At 38.5% G+C, this 21,481-nt stretch overlaps 1 protein-coding gene across 3 annotated transcripts in view; it reads right to left on the reverse strand.

The window, feature by feature from the left end:
* Positions 1-21,481, reverse strand: part of EFCAB7 (EF-hand calcium binding domain 7) — a 39,752-nt gene that overhangs the window by 9,786 nt on the left and 8,485 nt on the right. Inside the window, exons 2-8 of one of the 3 annotated variants that reach the window (XM_063137909.1) lie at positions 20,114-20,301; positions 16,371-16,582; positions 16,128-16,214; positions 10,883-11,078; positions 8,913-9,037; positions 2,842-2,983; positions 2,390-2,499 (exon numbers count right to left, since the gene is read on the reverse strand). In XM_063137909.1, coding sequence (XP_062993979.1) covers positions 2,390-2,499; positions 2,842-2,983; positions 8,913-9,037; positions 10,883-11,078; positions 16,128-16,214; positions 16,371-16,582; positions 20,114-20,301 — 1,060 coding nt within the window. Of the gene's footprint in view, positions 1-2,389; positions 2,500-2,841; positions 2,984-8,912; positions 9,038-10,882; positions 11,079-16,127; positions 16,215-16,370; positions 16,583-20,113; positions 20,564-21,481 lie in introns of those variants that run through there. The other 2 variants (XM_063137892.1, XM_063137901.1) reach the window with 2 other exon arrangements.

The following is a 21,481-nucleotide window of genomic DNA, read 5'->3' on the forward strand; positions in this document are numbered from 1 at the left end:
CATTATTTATATTCCTAAGTATTTGGATGTCACCTTCCACACATTTAGACCAAAAAGTTTATAAAAAAGAACCAAAGATAATAAAGTAGGAGCCAATTTAGTGCACTAAATAGTGTAAGGCTTAAAATGGGAAACCCAGGGCAGATTCATCCTATATGTGGCAGGCTGGATATACCAGTGTTTGCTGTAGTAAAGGTGTAAAGTGTGAATGAGAGTTGCACATTCCCAAACACTCTGGGGATAGAGTGGCTCCAGTTCCCTGGCAAGTGTCCTTTACATGTCTGGAGGCAAGCATGTCCTCATCATATTTACTATGTTCTCATCATGATTACAATAACAAACAGCGTATCCAAGTCTGCTGTGTAAAGTGTGAAATAGCTCTGAATAAGATTTTGAACATGGGTTTTCTGTGTCTGAACCTCAGATTAAAAAAAGGACTTAGGATATAAATGTGAGAGTTGGTGGATACTGTGTAGCTTGTAAAATATGCACCACTTCGTAAGAACCTAAGAAGTGCCCTGATGCTGGATCAGACCAAGGGTCCATCTAGTCCAGGACTCTGTTCACACAGGGGCCAACCAGCCACTGGCCAGAGACCAACAAGCAGGACATGGTGCAACAGCACCCTCCCACCCATGTTCCCCAGCAACTGATGCACACAGGCTTACTGCCTCGAATACTGGAGATAGCACATAACCATCAGGGCTATAGCCTTTGCCTCCAGGAAATTATCCAAGCCCCTTTTAAAGCCATCCAAATTGGTGGATCACTACATCTTGTGGTAGTGAGTTCCATAACTTAACTATGTGCTGTTTCCTGGATCTCCCATCAATCAGCTTCATGGGATGACCCCGGGTTCTAGTATTTTGAGAGAGGGCGAAAAATGTCTCCCTATCTACATTTTCCATACCATGCATAATTTTGTACACCTCTATCGTGTCTTCCCTTAGCCTCCTGTAATTATAACTCCCCTTAATCTCCTATAATTAATTTCCTGTAATTATAACTTAAAAAAACAAACTTGTCAAAGTTGAGTCCGGCAATCGCTACTGTACTTGCTGAATCATGCCCCATAGGTCTAGCTCCTCATCACTTTAAAGCCATGGAGACTTAAGACATTTCTACACCATCAACAGGAGTAGGCCCCAAACCAAAATCTAAGATGATATTCTAACAAGTGATGATCTAGCGCTACTGCTGTGATATCCAATCACTATATAATGGTTCTGAGAATAACCATGCTGCAGAAATTATATCCATGCAGAAGTTTGCAACTTAAAAACAATACTGCAATATCCACCTAACTTAAGTCATCTGGAAATTAATAACAAATCTGGTGCTTAAAACATTTTTATTTATTTGTCTTGGCAGTGCACAAATAAAGTAATAAAATAAATACAAGTCAGAATAAATGTAAAACTTTAAAAGTTAAAAATGCCATATAAAACAAATAAGTTACAGTCCAGGGAAAGTCTGTGTGAAACAAACATGCCAAAATTGAATCAGGGAACCCCTACTGTATTTGATGAATCAAGTCCATGTGTTTTCAAGAGGCGTTAAAGGATGTTACATATTCTGCCTCCCAAACCGCACAAGGAAGGGTTTTACAGATAGTGGGTGCTGCTACAGAGAAGGCCCGTAACTGCACATAACTGGCCTTAGACTATTATTGGTACAGAAATTAATGATAGGAGAGAATTATTCAGTGTACTCAGATCTCTGGCATAGTGGGGAAATGGAAGTGATTAATGACCCAGTTCAGATGACATGCTAGTGGGTAAGGATTTTGAGCTATATGGCTTCATGTGTCGTGTGAACCATTCCTAACCATGGTGGCTACATAACCACAGTTTAAACACGCCCACTAACCATTTACTGCAAAAGGGTTAGCAGCCTAAACCACGGTTTACTGTGTTGTTTGAACAGGCTCAATAAATCATTAGTTTAATATTGCAGTGTTTCAGCTACACAGTTAGTTTGTAGTTCCGCAGTTTGGAAAATATCATGGAAGAAGTTCAAGAATTTTCTAGAACACTGCATGGCTCTTGGGCTGTGTAGGGAATTAACATTCCTCTCAGGCCTAACTCACATAAGTAACTTTTTATTCTTCGGATTGTGCTTGTTTGATACACCTTTTATCTTCCGTTTACTGGGCCAATATTTGAAAAGTATAGAATTAAAATATTTTTGTAAGGAAGAACATTGACTACTTTAGTAGTGATGTACTCCTCTTCTTGGGGGAAAGGAATTGCAGACTTGTTGTATATAGATTCTGCTATATCACTTATTTCAAGACTGGGCAGCCTGAAATATTAGCTTAGAATTATTTTACCACATATATAAAAACAGATACTCTTGTCAGTATAGCAGACCTAAACATATTCCCGACCTCTTTATTTTGTAGCTCAGTGAAGTTCAGAATCTGCGTATTTTCTTCAGTTTCATTTTCCTTTAACATATACAAAACTGTGTCCACTGCTAACCATGAGGAGGGTTTTCCTGCAAAAAAAGTGGCAAATTTGTACTAATAATCAAAGATATCCTTTTAATTCAGTGATGCAGCTGAATACATATGGGAAAGTAATCCATAGTGTTTTGTTCACTTTCTCTAAAAGGTCTCATATTCTAGGAAAACAATATGTAGAAAGTTACATTTGTGATTGTGTATTGCAAACAAGATAACATTTACAGGCTTTTAAAAATGTGACTACCAGAACTGCAAGTATTACATTTTACCTTGAGTTACTCTTGTTTCCATGAGAAAGGCCATTCATTGTCCATCCCATATGCAATTCTATGAAATTACAGGGGCATTATATGGTAAAACATAAGTATTCTTACCTTCTGTCTGGCTAAGGTTTACAGGCTTAATGGTGATACATACTGCAGATTTCTGGGGTAAGAGCAACTTATATTTATGACTAATTATATCTCCATTGTTCTGTAAGTAGAAGCATCCTTTGGATTGTGCATATTGCCATTCCTACAAACAAATAAGATAATTAGCACATAAGGGGACTGTTGACATGACACACTGTGGCTCATTGTGGCTAATTTAAGCTGTGGTGCCAACTTGAATGTTCAACTCCCAACTGTGTCTTGTTGTGTTGTGCAAATCCAGCCGGTGGCGGTGATGTGAGGGGCCATGAGTTATGCGAGGATTGCTTAATAACCCCCGCCAGCCAGGTTCACACAACACAATAACCCATCACCAAGGGTTGAATATTCAGGATGGTGCCCATGGATGCTGCAGCTTATCATGACTCATCAATGTGTCATGCAAACCCAGTGAAGAAGTTACTTAAATCTCTAGGAAGTGATTTTGGGACATCTATGAAGTCAATGAAAAAACATGTATAGCTTAACATGCAGGTTTGTGTATATCCTTCTCAAAATCTACTTCTTTGGTACAACTTTCCATTTAACATTTCCCTTCATGCCTTTACTTCCTAAGTTGCAACAAAGTTAAGTGCCTAGTTAAGTGCATAGTTTTTACATGAAATTTACAGTATAATGGTTTTGTGCATGTCTACTAAGAAGTAAGTCTCATTGAATTCAAATAAGTTTAATATCAGAGAAGTGCCTTAAGGCACAATCCTAAACATACACACAGAATTAGAAAGCATGTCTAAAGAACTTAATTAGAAGTCAGTCCCATTGAATGGATAGTGGATACCTCTTTTTTACTCATAAAAGCACCTTGAACATTGATGACACTTCAGATATAAATCAACTTTTAAGAACAGTGCAAATACGAAATCAGAAAATTGTTATTCTTATTAGTTACCTATGATCGTCCAACTAGGAAATATCACTCAATAAGCATGATTTTTAAATTTAGAGAATAATCCCAGGAATGAAATCAGGTTTTTTCCTCCTACCATGCCAGATTGATTAAAACTGGTATAGGTAGCTTGTGGTCCTCTAGATGTTTTGGCCCTCAATTCCCATCAACTCTCACTATTGGCTATGCTGGCCAGGGATGATGGGAGCTATTGGCTAAAACATTTGGAGGGCCACAAATTGCTGACCCCTGGATTAAAACATCATTCATGATTAAAACATAATGCAATTAAGCAAATTACTGTCACTAACGATACTTACATTTACATAGCCCCTTTTAAAACTCTACATGTATTAGCCAAGTAATCCTTATAACAATACTGTATGGTAGGGGTGGGTAATTTTTGCCCCTCCAGATGTTTTGGCCTACTACTCCCATCAGCCCTAGCCAGCTTAGCCAGTGGTGATGGATGATGGGAGTTGTAGGCCAAAACATCTGGAATATCACAGGTTGCCCACCCCTGCTGTAAGGGAAGCCAGTATTATTATCTCACATTGCAGATGGAGGATGGCGACTGAGAGATCAATAGCTGGCTAAGGCCACCACGTAATTTTGTAGCAGAGATAATATTTCACCTCTCCAGCTGACAGTTTACCCACTTTGTGACTATGCATATCAGTTCTAATTTTTTAAATAGGTAATTAACACTGAAAGTGAAATACAAGCAATTGCTATAATTCCCAGACACATTGAACTGTGTTTCAAACAGCAGAAGAAGTTTGGTTGCAATAATTCAACACAAAACATTGTTGATGTTGTGGAAAGTATTGGGAAGCTCCAAAAATCTGAAACCTTGCCTGCTATGCTCCTAGAAAGCATAAGGTGGTGCTGCAGTCCCTAAATCTGCTTTTAGACCAGGAAATAAAAGATTGGAGCTTTTCCAATTGTTATTTGTACGTTGTGTACCTCAGTGATAGGCAGATTACAGGCTTGTAGGATCTATTTGGTATTTTTACTAGAATCCCAAGATCCATCATCTGGAACCTGGTGCAAAAAATCTGAATTCTGAGTACAATTGTTTTGTGTACCAGAACTGAACTTACAGCCCTTCCACACAAAATTCACTCCTGGTTACCCCCTTCTGCAGCATTTTTTTTTAAATCAACAATATCATTTTGTTGTTGCTATTGTTAAACATTTGGGAGTCAGAAATCCTTGCTGGTCTACTGCAAGTTACCTGCTCATCTACTAGTAGATCTCAATCTACTTTCTGCCCAACCCCTATTGTAGCTTATTTTAGTTTGCAGTAAATTCATGATATGGGAAATACAAAATTTTGAAATAACAAGGAAAATACCAAAACTATAATGTTAAGCACTGAAAAGATATTTGTGAGATAGTGATAGTTTTCAGCTTTGGGCACAATCCAGCCAGCACAACTGCCATTCATCTTACCTAGGATTTCCCATACAAGCTCCACTGAAATGAATAGAAATTGTGGCTGAAATCCTATATACACTTATCTAGAAATAAGCCCCAATGAACACAGTGGAACTTATTTCAATGCACAGGATTGTGTTGCACAGTGTTAACTGTTTATTTTACTCTAGAAGGCTTTTTTCTCCAGGCCTTGCTAATTGACACCACAATTCTAAACCATTGTATTGGAGATGGTAGAACAGCCTATGCCTAAATCTACAGGAAAGTGAATTTAAGTGACAAATCATAAACATTGGCCTCTGGTACTATTTGCCCCAAATTCAAATATAATCGCATGGCACTCAATTACTTGCTTTAATATTTTAGATATACTTTACTTTCTCACATATTTCTCCACATTTGTGGAGAACAACTTATTCCTACATGCACTTAGGCCATTTATAGTCTATTTGTAGAGGATTGCAATACAGGGAATCATAGCTTTTGTTGCCCTTTTATATCCAATAATTAATGAGCTCTCTTTCCTCAGTTCAGGACTGTGGACTAAATATTTCAGTTTTCAGATACGTATTTACATATAGCACTCGCTGCTCAACTTTTTACAGCATAGGACATATCAAAGTCTGTTCCATTATGTTTCTGAATGTGTCCAAAGCTAAGTCCAACCTGTTGAATTTCTACATTTAATGTGGAGACTGTTTTTCTTTAAAAAAATTAAGGTATTTTTTAAAAATATACTAATAAAGTGGCTCGAGCAAGGGCTGCCTTTTTTCTTTCTTTAAACAGCTAAGTGCCACTTGAAGTGACTATAAAGTATGTGGCTACTGCCACACACAGTGAAAATGTTGCTACAAATTCTTTTTAGAATGATGGGATCTGATGACATCTTGTCACTTGTATGGCAAAAAAGTTGTCTGCCCCACAGTTCCATCGGGATGGGTTGTTAAGTTTGTAGATGAATGTTCTCCATATTTACAAATGAGTCATGACTGGATGCATCCAATTTGAAGTTGCTGTGTTTTTGATTTTTACCTTGCACTCCTGAACTTTTAAATTTTCCAGTGGCTTTGCATGTTGCAAAAATCAGTGTAAAAGCAGACATGTAAGTATTGGGTTTTTACTCTCTATTGCAAGCTGCAATAGAAAAGGAAACATCTCCCTCATATGAAGCTGGGAAATACACATTTCTCTGTGTGGGAAAAGAGTCACTTTCTGTTTTGGCCACACAAGAAGTGGGAAAACATTCAAACCCAGTAACTTCCTGAGATAATCGCAGGATAAACATCGGGCATGTCTATACCTTTTTATTTTATTTTCAGGGCATGTCTACACCTAAGGGTGTAGAGGGAGGGAGGGGGAGGATCGCGGACTTACCTGCTTCCGTGATCCTCCCCCAGCATCTTGATGGCTGCTTGACATCCTGGAAGGAAACAGGGACGTCACAGCCGCCTTTTTTTTAAAAAAACAACAACAAATAACAGGGGGGACGAACTGCAATTGCACGCCCCCAAAAAGTGAGTTAAAAACCAAAAATTAACTCCCCCCCCCCATGGGCACAGAGACTCCCCGTACGGCTCCGTGCCAGTTTTCAGAGCCCCACTACTCATGGGTAGGAAAAAAAGAGGCAGGAGCAGAGGCCACACCACCCATGGTCCGCGGGATGCTCCCGAGACTGTCGGGTTCCCAATATCCCGTGGAAAGCCCATGGCCATTCCCTCTTGCCCCTGGGATTCCTTGTGCATCATATGAACACACAGGGACACACAAGACACCAGCCCGGATTTAATGGCTGGTGTAGACATGCCCATTGTGTTTTATCCCAGATCTTTAAAAAAAAGTGCCACCTCATGCACCAAGAGCTATCCACGAAATATTATTTTATTTCACAGCCATCTCTCATGAAGTTTATTATCAGATATATTTCATTACAAGATGTGAAAATCAAACTATGCCCTACCTTAAAGTCTAGCAACCTTATTATTCCGTAGTTAACAGCTTTGGATGCTAGTCAGTGTGCTGTAATGGATACATGTGTGTGAGTTTTAAACAAAGACAAAAGTTGGGGAGAAATTACACAGAACAATACACTAATTTTTGGGAGCTTCACTAGCAGAGCAATCCTACAGGAGGAAGGGAATCTGTGGCAGAGGAACTGCTTCTCTCTACATCCTGCTGGCTTGCACTGGCCAAGAAGGAGAGGATCCCCCCACCCCACTCCATTCATTTAAAGAAATCCCTTCCCATTGATACTAATGGAAGGGAAATTCACTATGCCAGCTTCAAGCTGGTGTAATTTTTTCATCCTTGTTGGGGGGCATGTCAGAGGAATGAGGGGGCTTTGGATCCTTTGGATCTGAGACTTCCCCTGATCTGTTCCTGGCATGCTTCTTTCCCTCTACTGCAAGCAAAATATACTGGTGGTAAATATATTCTGATGGCATATGGAGGATCCTTTGGGGGTGTAAGTGCCACCCCAGTTGCCAAGTGGCACTTCTGCAACATGCTACAGCTCACTGGAGGCCAGCTGATGAACTGTAGGATTGCTGACTAATTAATGTTTTTTAAAAAATCAAATCTGGGCTGACCTAATCATTCACTAACAGTAGCTTAGAAAGGTAGCTTTCATTACTACCCTATTAGGCTGTTGAAATAGAACTAGTTACTACTTGTAGAAAACTATATGTTTTCATACACAACATATCATCTCCGAACATACTGGAATTACAGGCTAAATTGCATAGGGGTTCAGATACCTAAACACACAGGAAAAAAAATCCTCAGAGAGGATGTTTTAAAATTTTAATATAGAACAAATGTCACTGCCTAGCAATGTTAAAGATATAAAGGACTTCAGAGTTCAATAACAAATACAGAGTTGTTATTTGAAACAAAAATGTAACTCAAGAGAACAATCAGTTCAGTCTTCTAGCTGCAGTTATATTATGTGGTCATAACCATTCTTTCTCCCTTACACAGAGGTCTCAAGGTGCACATTTTTAATGTATCTTAGCAGTTTCTAGCTAATGTTTTATATTTCTCCAGCTATTATTTTCTGTTGAAAGAAAACTAGTAAAGGTTGAATCAGGAAAGGGAAAACAAAGGGGAAAAGATCAATATTAACACTCTACAAATATTGACTTAGCAAAGTGACTTTGTTGTCTTTCTCCCACAGGAACGGATATTGAATGAATGACTTATTTAAAAGAAATTACTTGTAAAACTTATTAGTCTAAATAACAGTCAATATTTTCAGACTACAGTGTATATTTACCAATTAATGTCTTCTGATCTGAGTAGGTTTAAAGATATTTACTTCTAATTACCTTTCCTATAGAGGGCTGTGATACATAATCTTTCAGGCTACTTAAGCATTTAAAGTACTAATAAATTATTCAATTTTGCATTTCTCAAACAGTGATTAACAATTTTATCCAAGAGTGCTTTCCTTCATGGAAAAACATGTTTTTCTAGCAAACCTTCACACCTGAAAAATGATCCTAAATAATAGGATGTCAGCAAAACCAACATTATATAAAAATGTTTATAGTATTTTGCAACCAGAAATTTGCGTGCAGTATTGCTGCCCTTGACAAGCAGTTAATAAAATGTAAGCTACAAAAGAGAAAATGCAGTAACTATACCAGGGGTGGGGAGTAAAAGTCGAACTGAATTAACAAATGATGTCTACCTTTGCTACCTTTGCCTCAATGAAGTTTACATTTTTGTTGCTGCTGGCATCCATACTGATAATGGAAGAAACACTAGTTTTGCAACTTGGAGCCGAGGAACATCGCAAAGAAGTCTTGCAGTGACCTGTAACATAGAGGCATATTTATACTACCTGGTATTTGTTTATGAATAGTTACATTCAAAAAATGAGAAAATAGTACAATGCATTAAAAAAAAGGCTTCTGTTATAATTACTCAAGTTTGGTAAAATGATTCTGTTCTGTTGGGCTACGACATTGGTATCTACTTGTATTTACACTGAACCTACCAAATCGATTTATAATGAACCTCCAAGCCTTATCTACCAAATGACATTTACACTTAGACATAGGAGAATTCATCTTACCTGTTCACTCACACATTAGAGTCTGTATCTTGTAGTCAGTGCCATATGATACTGTTTTAAATTTTTATCAGGGTAAATGATTTCCACCTCCAAAATTTCTTCAGATTCTCACTAAAATTTCAATTGAAGTAACAATGGCCACAATTCTTGCCATATTTGTGGCTGCTTTACAATTTATGCAATTGTCTGAATTTACCATCTGTATAGTAATGTTGCTTATTTATAATATCTATATACCATCCTTCATTTCTAAATCACAGGGAAGTTTATAATGACTACAGAATGACAGACTAATTGTACAGATATTGCCAAAATAATTTGAAACAGAGTGGAAAGGATAGAAAAAGAAACTAAGCAACTTCCCCAGTGAAATCGAACAGGCATTCTGCCTGCTTTCAGAACAAATTATTCATAATGCAAGAGAAAGTTCATTTGCCAAAACATAATTTAGGGAAAGATATATTTTCTTCTGCATCGACTTTTTTTGATAAGAGACTATGCAGATTTTCAAGTTGCACAAAGCTGTCATGAAAGGTACTTTGGCTGGGAACTTGTCCACATCAATCAAGACATCACCTTTTACTATTTGCAAGCTAAAGAACTCCTTTTCATCTCTGCAATCCAGAACAGTTCATACTGCATTAACTTCCACTCTTTAACACTTAGGGTAGGGCACTCCAGATGTTGTTTAACTCTTAACTCCCATCAGCCCCAGCCAGCATGGCCAATGGTTGAGAATGATGGGAGTTGAAGTCCCAACATCAGGGGGCACAGGTTCCCTACCTCTACATCTTAGGGGAAGGGACATAGCTCAGAGCATATGCTTTGCAAGCAGAAGGTCCCAGGTTCAATCCAGGTATAGCTAAGAAAGTCTCCTGCCTGAAACCCTGGAGAGCTGTTGCCAGGCAGTGTAGAATAGTTAATACTGAGTTAGATGGCTCAACTGGCTGACTTGGAATAAGGCCGCTTCTATTCCTATGTTCATATCTCTTTTCAATATCATAATTATTATTGTTTAATAATCAAAACAGGGCACTACTTACATCTCAATCTTTTAGCCTTTACATTAGCTACTATTACAATACTTAAGTAGATGAGTAATGTTTAGATCACAAGTAAACTAATTAAAATCAAAGTGGTAGCCACTAGCAAGTCAAAGTGAAGTAGGTTTTATTCACTTCGGTTTTAGTAAGAGAGTCAAACACCTATTTAAATTTGTCCCACTGAAATCAATGGGACTTTAAAGGTGTTTATTTTGGCTGCATTGTGACCAATATTTGCATCTTTAGATATATTGCTAAAATCCTTTACCAAATTTGTTCACTGATTCAAGGAAATGATAAACATACTGATGATATGGCATTCTATACATTTACTGAGGCGAGAAATGCAGCCAAATCCTTTTGAGCCTTAGGCTCTGGAAATCTTGATGAGACATTTACAGTACTGATGATAAAGCAGCAAAAATTATTAATGAAATGGATGAGCACACATTTTCAGAATAGAAAAAGTATGCTATCCAGTTATGGGGAGAAAAACAGAAACCCTATAGAACGGAGTTCCCATATTTGAAAAATGAACACCTCTTTTTAGCATTGGTCCAGGTTCTGTTTTCCTTGCAGTTTTTGGTAATGATTTTAAAACTGGTGATGTTGCCATTTCTGATGAGGCCTCAAGCTGACTTCCAAACTGCTGACGCTTCAGTTTACAGTCAACTTCCAGTTTCTCTAGAGCATTCTTCAGACACTGCTCATTGGTTGTCATATACAATTTACAAAACTGTAAAGAAGAACAAACACACACCTAGGTCTCTCAAGTATTTTAGAAGAAAAATAAACACAGGCATTACTAAGCAAGAAAAAAGATCAATAGGTAAGGAATATTTCCTCTGGAAACACAATCCTCATTTTATTTTCATGAATCACACTGACCACTCTCCAGTGACACAGTAAAATGGAGCCATGATTCAGTGAGGTGATTACACATCTGAGAGAAAATAAAAACAAAAGTTACCCCAACATAAGATTTATATTTACCAGACACATTTGTGGATAGACTGGTTTTTTTATGTGTAATTTTTAATAGAATAATATTTTTCTTTTATTTTCTATGGATCTAGATGCTTTAATGAACAATGTAGTACTGGTTCAGACAAGGCAAAATCTGAGATAAAATAAACAAACCCAAGATTAAATGAACTGTTATATATATATTGCTTAAGCTACAACCAGAAAAATAATATCGTAATTGCTGGCACGGGGTTTTCAAAAATAATTATTTGTAACCAACAGCCTTCAATATCTCTTAAATTCTCCCATTCTTCTTTGTTATTAAGGCTGAGTGGGTTTTCTTTCTGCATTATTAACCGTTGAAGCAAGTGACAAAGTGGCTTGATGTGATATTTCTCTAGCTGAAATACTCTCTACAACAGGGGTCTCCAATATTTTTGAGCCTGTGGGTATATCTGGCATTTTGAAAAAGTTCCCTGAGCACCACCACAAATTGGATGCTGTGGAGGGGTAGAGCACTGATCACAAAAATGTTTATATATATATATATCACACATGACTGTGCAACATGAGTATATGCTACTCACTCTGGCCTCCCTCTCTTTCTGGCTCCTTCCTTCCTTCCTTCCCTCCTCTTTTCTTCGTCCTCTCTGGCTCCCCCTGCACCCACACCCACACCGGCTCCCTTCTTCCCCCTGCTCTCTCCTCTTCTCTCTTGCTTTTTCTTCCTTTCCTTCCTTCTCTCTGGTTGCTCTTTCTTCAATCATTTGCATGGGGTGAGAAAAAGCCCTCCTTGGAGAAAGTCATGGGGGGCGGGGAGAATATCACCTCCAACCAATGAACCTGTTGCCCCAAGGGTCCTTGGTGGGGGGCAAACTTCACACACACCCCTTTAGCCATTTTGTTTTGCAGGAAGGATTCCCCCGCAAGCCCATACAAGTGAATGTAGGAGTTGCTCCATTCACTTGCAGAGGGGGAAATAGCTTGTCAGGTGCATCAGCTTGGCCTTATGGACACAATGACACCTGAGAGTACCGTGTTGGAGACATCTGCTCTATGACTATGCTATTTAAACTTGCTGTGTGAGCTATAAATATATAGATGTATGAATATGTTGAGGCTCAGATACAGAGGTGCTCCTCTGTTAGTTGAAAGCTTCTTTTTCTAGCCTATTGTAAAACTGCCATGTGAGAAAAGTGATCCTAAATCCAGAGAAGCGCTTCCATTTGTGCACATTCTTGTGCAAGGCTTTGCACAAACTCCTTCTCAAGTTCTTTATTTAGCTCTCTAGTTATATGCTATAGCATGTATCATCTTTATTCACCATGTCTGCCATCCTGTAATGCAAGTTCTGATACATTGTGACACTACTGTGAGAAAACTTAAGACTAGCTTGCCCAAGACCGCAGCGCATTCTACGTGGGGCTGCCTTTGAAATTGGTTCAGAAATTTCAGCTTGTCCAGTTGAGATTGTTGACAGGGACTGGCAATGCTTTTGATTTACACTGGCTTCCAGTCCCTTTCTGAGACCGGAATTTCTGAGTCCAATTCAAAGTGCTGGTATTAACTTTTAAAGCCCTTAACAGAATGGTCCCAAAATACCTGAAGGATCATCTCCTCCCATATATGCCTACCTGGACCCTAAGATTGTCTTTAGAGGCCCTTCTCTGGATGCCCCCACTAAATGTGGTGAGGCAGGTGGCTACTAAAGACAGGGACTTTTCAGTGGTGGTGCCACAGTTGTGGAATGACCTTCCCAGAGAGGCTTGCCTGGCACCCACATTTTGATCTTTTTGACACCAGGTGAAGACCTCCTTATTTTCCTAGACATTTCAGTTCTTTAGTTTTTGTTGTTTTTAACTCTATTGTATTTTAAATCTTTATACTGTTGATTTTTACTTTGATTTGTAGTACGTACACACACACACACACTAATATATATATATATATATATATATATATATATATATGGTTATAAACCGCCCAGAGAGCTTCATCTGTGGGGCGGTATATAAATGTAATAATAAATAAATACACACACACACATATCATGCTGTATTTTATGGTTTTAATTGTTGTGAACTGCCCAGAGAGCTTCTATTGGGCAATATAGAAATCTAAATAAATACATAAATAAATAAATAAGAGTTCACAGAACAGCACTCATACATTTTTGCCTTCTGCTCACAGTACTTTGCATCCAAGCCACAGCATGTACTAAGATATTTATAAGTACCGGCCACATTACCATAGTAATAAGCATATCTCAAGGTTGCAATCCTATCTACCTCTATTTTGTCAAAGGCCAACTACATTGGGATCTATTGATCAAGACTGAAGCATGAAGAAATAGTTTAATTTATCACTGCTAAAACGTGCTATTTTGTGTGTGTCTGACATACTATCTGTTCTTTGAATTCATGCCATCCTTACCCCCACTGATTATTAGATCTTCATACCTACATACACTACAACCCTCTTTGAAAAGATAACTCAGAGGTGACCAGTGAATTCTTGTCACCATATAGGGCTCTATTCCAACAGGCCTTTAAGAACCAATCACTCTCACTTGTTCTGTCTCACCATTTGGCATACTTGAATCCTAAAATGACAGCAGTACTGGAACCCTTCCATCTACCAACATGAATCAGTGGTCATCTACTGCAACCGATTAATATGAAATCAAATATTTGGGTTGTATCCAAAGTCATGCAAACAGAAATTGGCTCATGGATGGACTTTCCCACCCACTCTTTCCTACTGCAGCCAACTGCAGTCCCTGAAAAGCCTCTCTTGAGGTCAGGCACCTCTCTTTGTGCAAGCTGTCTCTGGCCAATTTTTACTGACTCCCATTTCTCATTGAGCTACAAGGCCTTACTTGAGAGCCTGCCAACCCCAGAAGAGGGTTTTTTTGGAGGGCACAGAGAGTGTAGGGGGAAGAAAGGGACTGAAAAGCCCCATTGCATGAGCAGAGTTCCACTAGGACTTTTGGATATAGCTTGTTTCCATGTGTCCTTGTTCACATGTGTAGATGAACTCGTATCTATATACATGTAGTCAACCAACACGGAGCTATTGGGATCTTTTGCAGAGTCATGGCACACACACAGCAGATTGTGCACTTTATTTAGACAGAGTGGGGAAACTAGCTCAAGACATCAATGAAGGTTATGTTTGAAACATTCTATTGTATCACAGATATTTACAGAAAGTAAAGCATTGATTAGAATACCATGTAGGGGACTAGAAACTAAATCCTATGAGGAAATATTGAGGGAACTGGGTATGCTTCGCCTTGAGAAGAGAAGACCTCTTTTTAAGCACCTAAAGGGTTGTCACACAGAAGTGGGCTGCAATCTGTTCTCTGTCATCCAAGATAGTAGGACAGGAAATAATGGGCTTAAGTTACACTGAGATTTTGATTGAACATCAAGAAAAAACTTCCTAACAGTCAGAACACTCAGACAACAGAACCAGCTGCTTAGGGAGGTGATGGAGATATTCAAGCAGAGACTGGACAGCCATCAGTCAGGGATGCTTTAAACTGGATTCCTGCACTGATCAAGGGGTTGGACTCGATGGCCTAAATGCCCCCTTCTAACTTTATAATTCTATCCCCTAGAGCTGGACTGGCAGACTATTTAATAGGAGTAATAGGGCTTTTTCCTGGGTTGCTCCCAAACTCTGGCATTAACTCCCTTTGGAGTTGTGACTGGTCCCCCACTCTCTCTGCATTCAGGAAAAGGGGTCAAGGCACATCTTAACTTGGCTTTTAAAATTGTAATTATGATTTTAACATTGTTTTTAATGTTTTACTATATATCTGATAATAGTTTTTATGGTTTGGACCTTTTGTAAACTGTCTTGATTGGTCTAGAAGGGTGAAATAGAAATACTATAAATAAATAACGTGAGAGAAGACAGAGATGGGAGTTATGCTTCAACAACTAAGGATTGGAGAGGGCACCATGGAAATGGTGAGGTGGTATTCGGAGGCCTAAGTGTAACAAGGTCCCTCAAGTTTCAGTGGTGGAGAATAGGCAGAATTAGAATGCTATAATAGAGGGAGGCAGGCAGGCAGGCAGGCAAGCAAGTGTTATCTATTTCAGAGGAAAGAGAACACAAAGGGTGTTACTTCCTGGTTGGTTGCAGGCACAGTAAGCAATGATTATTTGTACTTCTCGGGGCTTCTGGATACCAATTCACCATGCACAATGGGGCAATATACATGTGTTAGAATAGTGCTGTTATGTACATTGGCTTCGTTCCCATGAAGACCTTGATTGATATAAGCAATGATGGCAGACTAACCCATTATTTGAAATCCCTGAGGCCTGCACTGTGCAGAATTGTTTGTAAACAAACAGAATTTGGAATAAAGCAATGCCTATCCTTAATACCTGATTAAGCTGACAGAGGCAAGGGTCTGAGGAAAGCTAGCTAAGTGTCAGATGTATGTGGCATGGGATTCTATGGAAATCCTAGCATGACACCCTCTGTTCTTAGCTTAGCTACAGGAAACCAAAGAGTTTACACCCATAATTTGTAAGTGTCACAGTGCTTACTCCCAATGCGAGACATGACATTACCCTATAGGTCCAAGAGGGTGAGCCCACAATGATCCAAAACCCCACTAATGCAGTTGTTCTTGCAGAATGGACGTCCAGCATCTCAAGATAGGCAGCTGAACTTCCGATGTGGTTTGACACCTCCACTGAAATGGATATCATGTAAATGCAGCAGAGCATGCTTCACAGGGATGTTGCCAATGTACTGAGGGCTTTTCAGTAACAAATTTTATGTGATCTTGTTACTATACCTTGTAATAGTCAAACTTGCCATCATCGTTCACTTCAGCCAGTTCAGTGATTGCATTAACTTCATCAAGAGTCATTTTTTCGCCTCTCTGCAAAACAGTGTCAGTTTATGTTGCTGATAAAGACAGATAAATTAGCAATAATTAATAAACGTTAAATACAATTCATTTGCATGGTATTTGAATTGTTAAAAGTATCAACGATTATACCAACCCAGATTTCTAATTACCCACTGGGGCACTTACGGTTGTAAGAATTTTACGAAGTTCACTGTGCAAAATACAGCCATCATTATTTGAATCTATTTCAGCAAATGCTTTGAGTAGCTCTGTTTTCTTAAGAGGTTCTTCTTGTTTTAAGATGAAACAAAAATCATCAAAATTCAGTGTGGTGGTTTGGAAAGTCCAGTATTTATTAACTATCTTCTGAGATGGATTTCTTCCAGCTTGCTGAAGTACTGCACAATAAAGCAAAGTATTAGCATTCATTGATACTGACATGTGCATGTCTGAGTATTTATAGAAGGCTCTCTCAAAATAGTTTTAAGTATATACTGATGTAAATTGCTCTTTTTGAATGAAGATACTTCTTTAACACTACTGTGGACCATTGGTGCAATACCAGAAGGTATTTAACAGCTAATATTTATGCAATCATTCCTGAACTAACAGTTGTTGGTACAAGAATTATACTGACTTATCTTCCTACAGTTTCCACTTTCTCCTGGAAATGAGATCCTGGATTCTACTACTGAAATGACAACTCTTGTATTCTGTTCGAAGCCATAGCCGACTCTGCCCTATCGGCCTCAATCAGTGTCCTGAATCCTGGAGCAGTCAAATTGCTAGTTCACAGGTGTAACAAGTGATATACCTGATGCTAACAGATAAAGTATTGAGTAGATTAGTATGGAGGTTTTTCATCTCTGACCCTTAGTAGATGTCCCTTCAAAACAGAGTATAACAATACAGTCCAAACAATATGATTTTTTTTCATCTCAACTTACATACAATTGATATTAACATTTCAAAATCATCTATAGAAATATTGATCACAATCCAGGAAGCTCTTTTAGGATTTGTTTAAGGGCTTGCAGTTGGCTAATGGAACATTTAGCTTCTTTTTTTTTCTTTGTATAGCAGCCCCTAATGCTTAGTCACGTACTACTTTTGAACACTGCAAAGTTTCCAACATAATTTGCCAGAGTGTTTCTTCCTTTATTTTTTAAAAGTATTTCTAAAGTGCCTGGTGGGTATTTGAATCTAGTTATATGGGTTACTGGATTGTGGTAAATGCCTGCAAGGTACTTTTTTGCTATGTGGATATTTTTGCTTCCTGTGGAGGCAACTTGGCATCTTTCTAACACTCTGTTCATTTTCTTAAAAAAAAAAAAAAACCCAAACTCTCAAGAGATATATTGTAAAATTCTGCTATTTGTTGTATTATTTATACTTACTGGGAAATCAGTACTTGCTGTGAACTGCTAACTAGTCTCCTCAGACTACTTTTAGAAGAGGTTCTTTTACCTTACCCTTTAAATGTACCTTTTAAAAAGTCTTGGATTCTGATAAGTGCCTACAGAGACATTTCAGTTTAGGACATTATGTTACATTTCTGCAAATAAGTACAATTCATGTGAACAAGGTTGGAAGAACCAGGTTGTAAATTACAAAGTAGAGTTTTTGTCATTGATCAAAAATCATATAACTAATGCCACTCTGTGATCTGATTCCTTGTCAGAACTGAATTCTAAACTTTAACACAAGCATCTAATGGGCTACGGCACATTTGTTTTTGTTTTTTTAAAAAAGGCCCACATATCTCTAAGAATACAGAGAGCTTGAACTCTCAATTGTCTTTCCTAAGCTGACCTTGAAATGGAAATGACCAAACACTTGCCATGTACCCAAGTGACATATGGACAGAGATGAAAGAAATAGCATGGAAAAGAAAGAAAGCATTTGTTCACACCATTCATATTTAAAATCCATATTAGCTGAAGCCAACACTGAGATTTTATAAGCAGTGGTTCTGAAAGGTTAATAGAATCACATATCATGCGAGGATATTATAAAAGAATTTTCAATCAGAAACCATTGAAGTACAATGTAAGTATGTAGACGATTAAATAATAGGTACACTACAGTTATCCACTGATGTATATTAGTAGAAATATTTTAAAAAAGGACCAGTGTTAGGACATTGTTAGGACATTTATCACAGAATGTGTTTCTCAAACTTTTTAGTTTCCGCTGCACTTGCTGTAAATTTATCTTAGCATCGGGGGGGGGGGGGGGGGGGCAACCTACAATCAATCATCCACAGCTAAAGGTTCAGAGATCCTTACATTCATTCTTACACACAGTCAGCTGGTGCATGAGAGGATCTGTGGACTGAGGTAGCAATTGTGCACTGCCATTAGAAGACAAGCCGAGCAGGATCTCCCTGACCTCTTGCTAAAGCCATCCACATGGAAACACAAGCTGGATGTTTATAGCCTATTTACCCTGTGATGGCTGTGCAATGGTGCTGCATTGGTTATATGATGCAGCCACCAACTCGCAGCCGCATTGGGCTTTTACCATGAAACTGTGCTTTTTTTTAATATATCTTTTTATTTTACAACAACACATAATAAATCATATACATACATAACACAACATTCTTATTTCTTAGTTATACATTCTACTTCTTAACTGACTCACATTAATAAGTGCCCCCCCCCCCACCTTCGGGATCTTATTCTAGTTTCCAAAATTGCATTGAATCTTCTGGAGGTGTTCTTCCTCTCCCTTTTAAAAAAACATATTCTAGGAACAATTTCCATATCTCTTCAAAATTGTACAAAAATTATGGAAAATGGTGTATAGAGAAATAAATGAAATAACTGGAATGGATTTAGAAGAAACACCAAGTGTCTTGTTGCTCCAAAGTGACCACATTGTTTCTCCATCTGTCAATGGTGGCCTCAGTTTGGGTTAAACCAGTGGGCGTTGCTGGGGACAGATCCAAGTCCAGTATAAGGTGGGAACACAGGGCAGGGGGTGGGCTTGACAAGGCAAATGGCTGCCGGTGCTGCAGTTTTCCTGGCCGGATAGCCTGCACTCTCTGTCTAAATTTATTATTCCTGCCTCACAGCAGCAATGCTGCAGGGTTTTGAGGGAATCAGCTACAAAGCAGCATCATATAGACACCCGTAAGACCAAAGCAGCAGCTCTCTCTGAGCTCCATTCTTCTCATATCATGTCGGAATTATAGAACAGTAAGAGTTCAGTCACCGCACAAATTCAGTTAGGTCCTTTGCCAGGAGGCAGTCAATTCAGCCAGGTCTTAGCTGGACAGGGAAGAAGGCAGCAGCTGACAAAGCATCCTATACCTTCCTGGAATTCTGTGTCTTACTCTCCCTTCCAGATGCTTTCCCCAAGGGATGATATCCCACAATATGAGAACAATTGACAGTGAGCTAACATGCCGGAATTTTTTTAAAAACTTATTTTAAAAATAGCAACTTTTTAAAAAATTAACACTAACAATGAAGGTATACTGGCTCCTACAAGGTAGCTCTGCACACTGGTTCAGCGGGCAGAGATAAGGGTTACCTTTGAGGCCAACCTTTCTCACCCACTTGGAGCCTTGCGGCACCGGGGTGTGTGTGTGTGTGACACGGAAGGCCTCCCTACCCCAAAAGGGTGAAGCCCGGGAGATAGCGAAAGTTGAGGCACTACTCTCAGGCTGTGAATGTCTCACCCGATAAAACAATGGCATGAGGCCGGATTAGAAAAGATGCCTGTTTAGGTTTTCCCTGTCTGCAGAGCTATTAATAAATGTGGCCCTGTTTAAATCCCAATCTTGTGCCCACGTCATTATTTCCCGCACTCCACATTCCCACAATAAGCACTCAAATATATTATCCATCAATGCATTTCTTGCAGATTTATTTTCTAATCAATCACATGGTTTTTTTTAAAAAAAGAAAAGCCACACTTACCCAAACACAATTGTTCTTTAGATTTAATGTTTTCTAAACTGCTTTTAAATACAGCTAAATAGGCTGCTCTGCAGTTTCTATAAAATGTTTCCTCTTCATAATTCTCGGATCTTTTTGCTTGAGAACTTTTTGAGAGTGGTGTTTGTTCATTGAAGAGAGATGAACTGCTCTTCTGACTGCCAGCCATCCTGTGAATAATGCAAACATATTTAGAGCCTGTTTCTTTTATTTGCATACTTCAATATCACATCACCATCTGTCCATCCCCTAAGGTGAAAGGAATGTTCACTGAACTTTTCTGTGTGCTTCGGTTTCTGTAAAAATTAAAAGAGTTTGCAGATATGCTATGACATGCATGGCGTTGTTTTTTAAATGCAATATTTGCATTCCTCTTTTCAACCATAATGGTTTTTAAAGCAGTTCATAATAATAAAATCAGATTTGTATGTGGTTTATATTGCCCACACAATGGTAGATCCATTGTATTGTGCAGCTATTTGTTCTTCTCCTGTCAAGTGTGGTGACAGCAAATGGAGCCCCCATGGACAGATGTTTTGCAGAGCCCTCTCCCCAGTCCGCCATGTTTTTCCTGCTGCCACTGCTGTTCTGTACAAATAGTATCAATGGCTCCGCCTCGCCCAGCACTAATGAAATCAATGGGGCTTTAAAGAGTTTAATTTTGGATGAATCATGTCCTGTGAGTGTGGAAATCAAAGCTGCAAGTTTTCTAAGACATCATATCTAGCAACGTGATCTCTATGAGGCCATCAAGGTTAGATTTCAGTTGCTAGGGAATTTTCAGTCTCTGTATGGATATCAACCATTTGCATTTGGTCCATAAATTAAAAACATGCTACAACAGTATTTCTTATAATGATTGAGCTTTTGTATTATAATCAATCATCATCATCATCGTCATATACAGTTATTTTAGAGGACCTGGAGATCTTCAACAGCTGGAAACTATCTTTACTAGACAAATGCTTACACATTATTTACATTTTTGTATTGAAAAGTGAGGCATGATGGTTACATACCCTATTTCTTCGATTCTACGACACACTTTTTCCCCCATATAAACATCTCTAAAAATGGGGTGCATCTTAGAATCGCTGGTGTGTCTTAGGTTTTCTTTTTCTGTTGGTGGTACTGAAATTAGTGTGCGTCTTACAATTGATGGCGTCCTACAATCGAAGAAATACGATAGTATGTACCATGATGACTACCCAATACTTATTGTACAACTGAGAAAAATATTCTTATTACCTCAATCTTTTTAAATTTGTTTTTAAAATCCATCTCAGGCCTGATTATTTGATGAATGGTAGTTACAGGGGAAAAACACCTGAAATTCTTGTACATGCTAGC

The sequence above is a fragment of the Elgaria multicarinata genome, chromosome 1, assembly GCF_023053635.1.
Source record: "Elgaria multicarinata webbii isolate HBS135686 ecotype San Diego chromosome 1, rElgMul1.1.pri, whole genome shotgun sequence".
NCBI lineage: Eukaryota > Metazoa > Chordata > Lepidosauria > Squamata > Anguidae > Elgaria > Elgaria multicarinata.